This window comes from Amblyraja radiata, chromosome 27, assembly GCF_010909765.2.
Source record: "Amblyraja radiata isolate CabotCenter1 chromosome 27, sAmbRad1.1.pri, whole genome shotgun sequence".
Classification (NCBI taxonomy): Eukaryota; Metazoa; Chordata; class Chondrichthyes; order Rajiformes; family Rajidae; genus Amblyraja; species Amblyraja radiata.
The window spans coordinates 1,684,256-1,684,955 of record NC_045982.1 but is presented as its reverse complement, the minus strand read 5'-3'; the positions used below and the strand labels follow the sequence as shown (position 1 = coordinate 1,684,955).

At 45.1% G+C, this 700-nt stretch overlaps 1 protein-coding gene across 1 annotated transcript in view; it reads right to left on the bottom strand.

The window, feature by feature from the left end:
- Positions 1–557: 557 nt before the first annotated feature.
- LOC116988205 (sestrin-1-like) overlaps positions 558–700 on the bottom strand; it is a 43,054-nt gene continuing 42,911 nt past the window's right edge. The window contains exon 9 of the mRNA XM_033044757.1: positions 558–581. Within this exon, the coding sequence (XP_032900648.1) occupies positions 558–581 (24 nt within the window). The remainder of the gene's footprint in view (positions 582–700) is intronic.

Here is a 700-nt window from a genome sequence, read left to right as displayed (position 1 = left end):
TCAATGAAACAAATATGTTTTTTTTTAATATATAAAAAAACAAAAAAAAGAGAAAACTTATGCTGGTGTTGGCTAACAGGAAATACTATCCACACACAAAAAACAGACAATGGTAATCGAGGTGTTTGATCAGTACAAGCAGAACGTGAAGTAGGAACACTATAACACTAGCCACCCAGCTGATCAACATGTGCAAAAATAAACAAGAAACTGGAGTTTCAAACAGGAAGTGCGCGCAAATCAAGGCATTGACAGTTTAGTTCAGAGGTACAGCGCGGAAACAGGTGGTTCGGTCCTCTGGGTCCGCACCGACCAGCGATCCCTCCACCCCACCCCCCCCGCACACTAACGCTATCCTACGCACACTAGGGACAATTTACAATTTTTACCCAAGCCAATTGACCGACAAACCTGTACGTCTTTGGAGTGTGGAAGGAAACCGGAGCGCCCGGATAAAACCCACGCAGTCACAGGGAGGACGTGCAAACTCCGTACAGACAGCACCAGGAGTCAGGATCGAACCAGAGTCTCTAGCGCTGTGACAGAAGCCTGGAGTTTCAGGGATTGGTTAAACGGATTTTCTGCAGTTTGGAGCAAAAATGATTTGTTCATTTTTAAAAAGGAAATGCAAATGCCCACTAATGTCTGTCAGGGATGGATACATTTACAATTAGTGCGGGTGTCAGGGGTTATGGGGGGA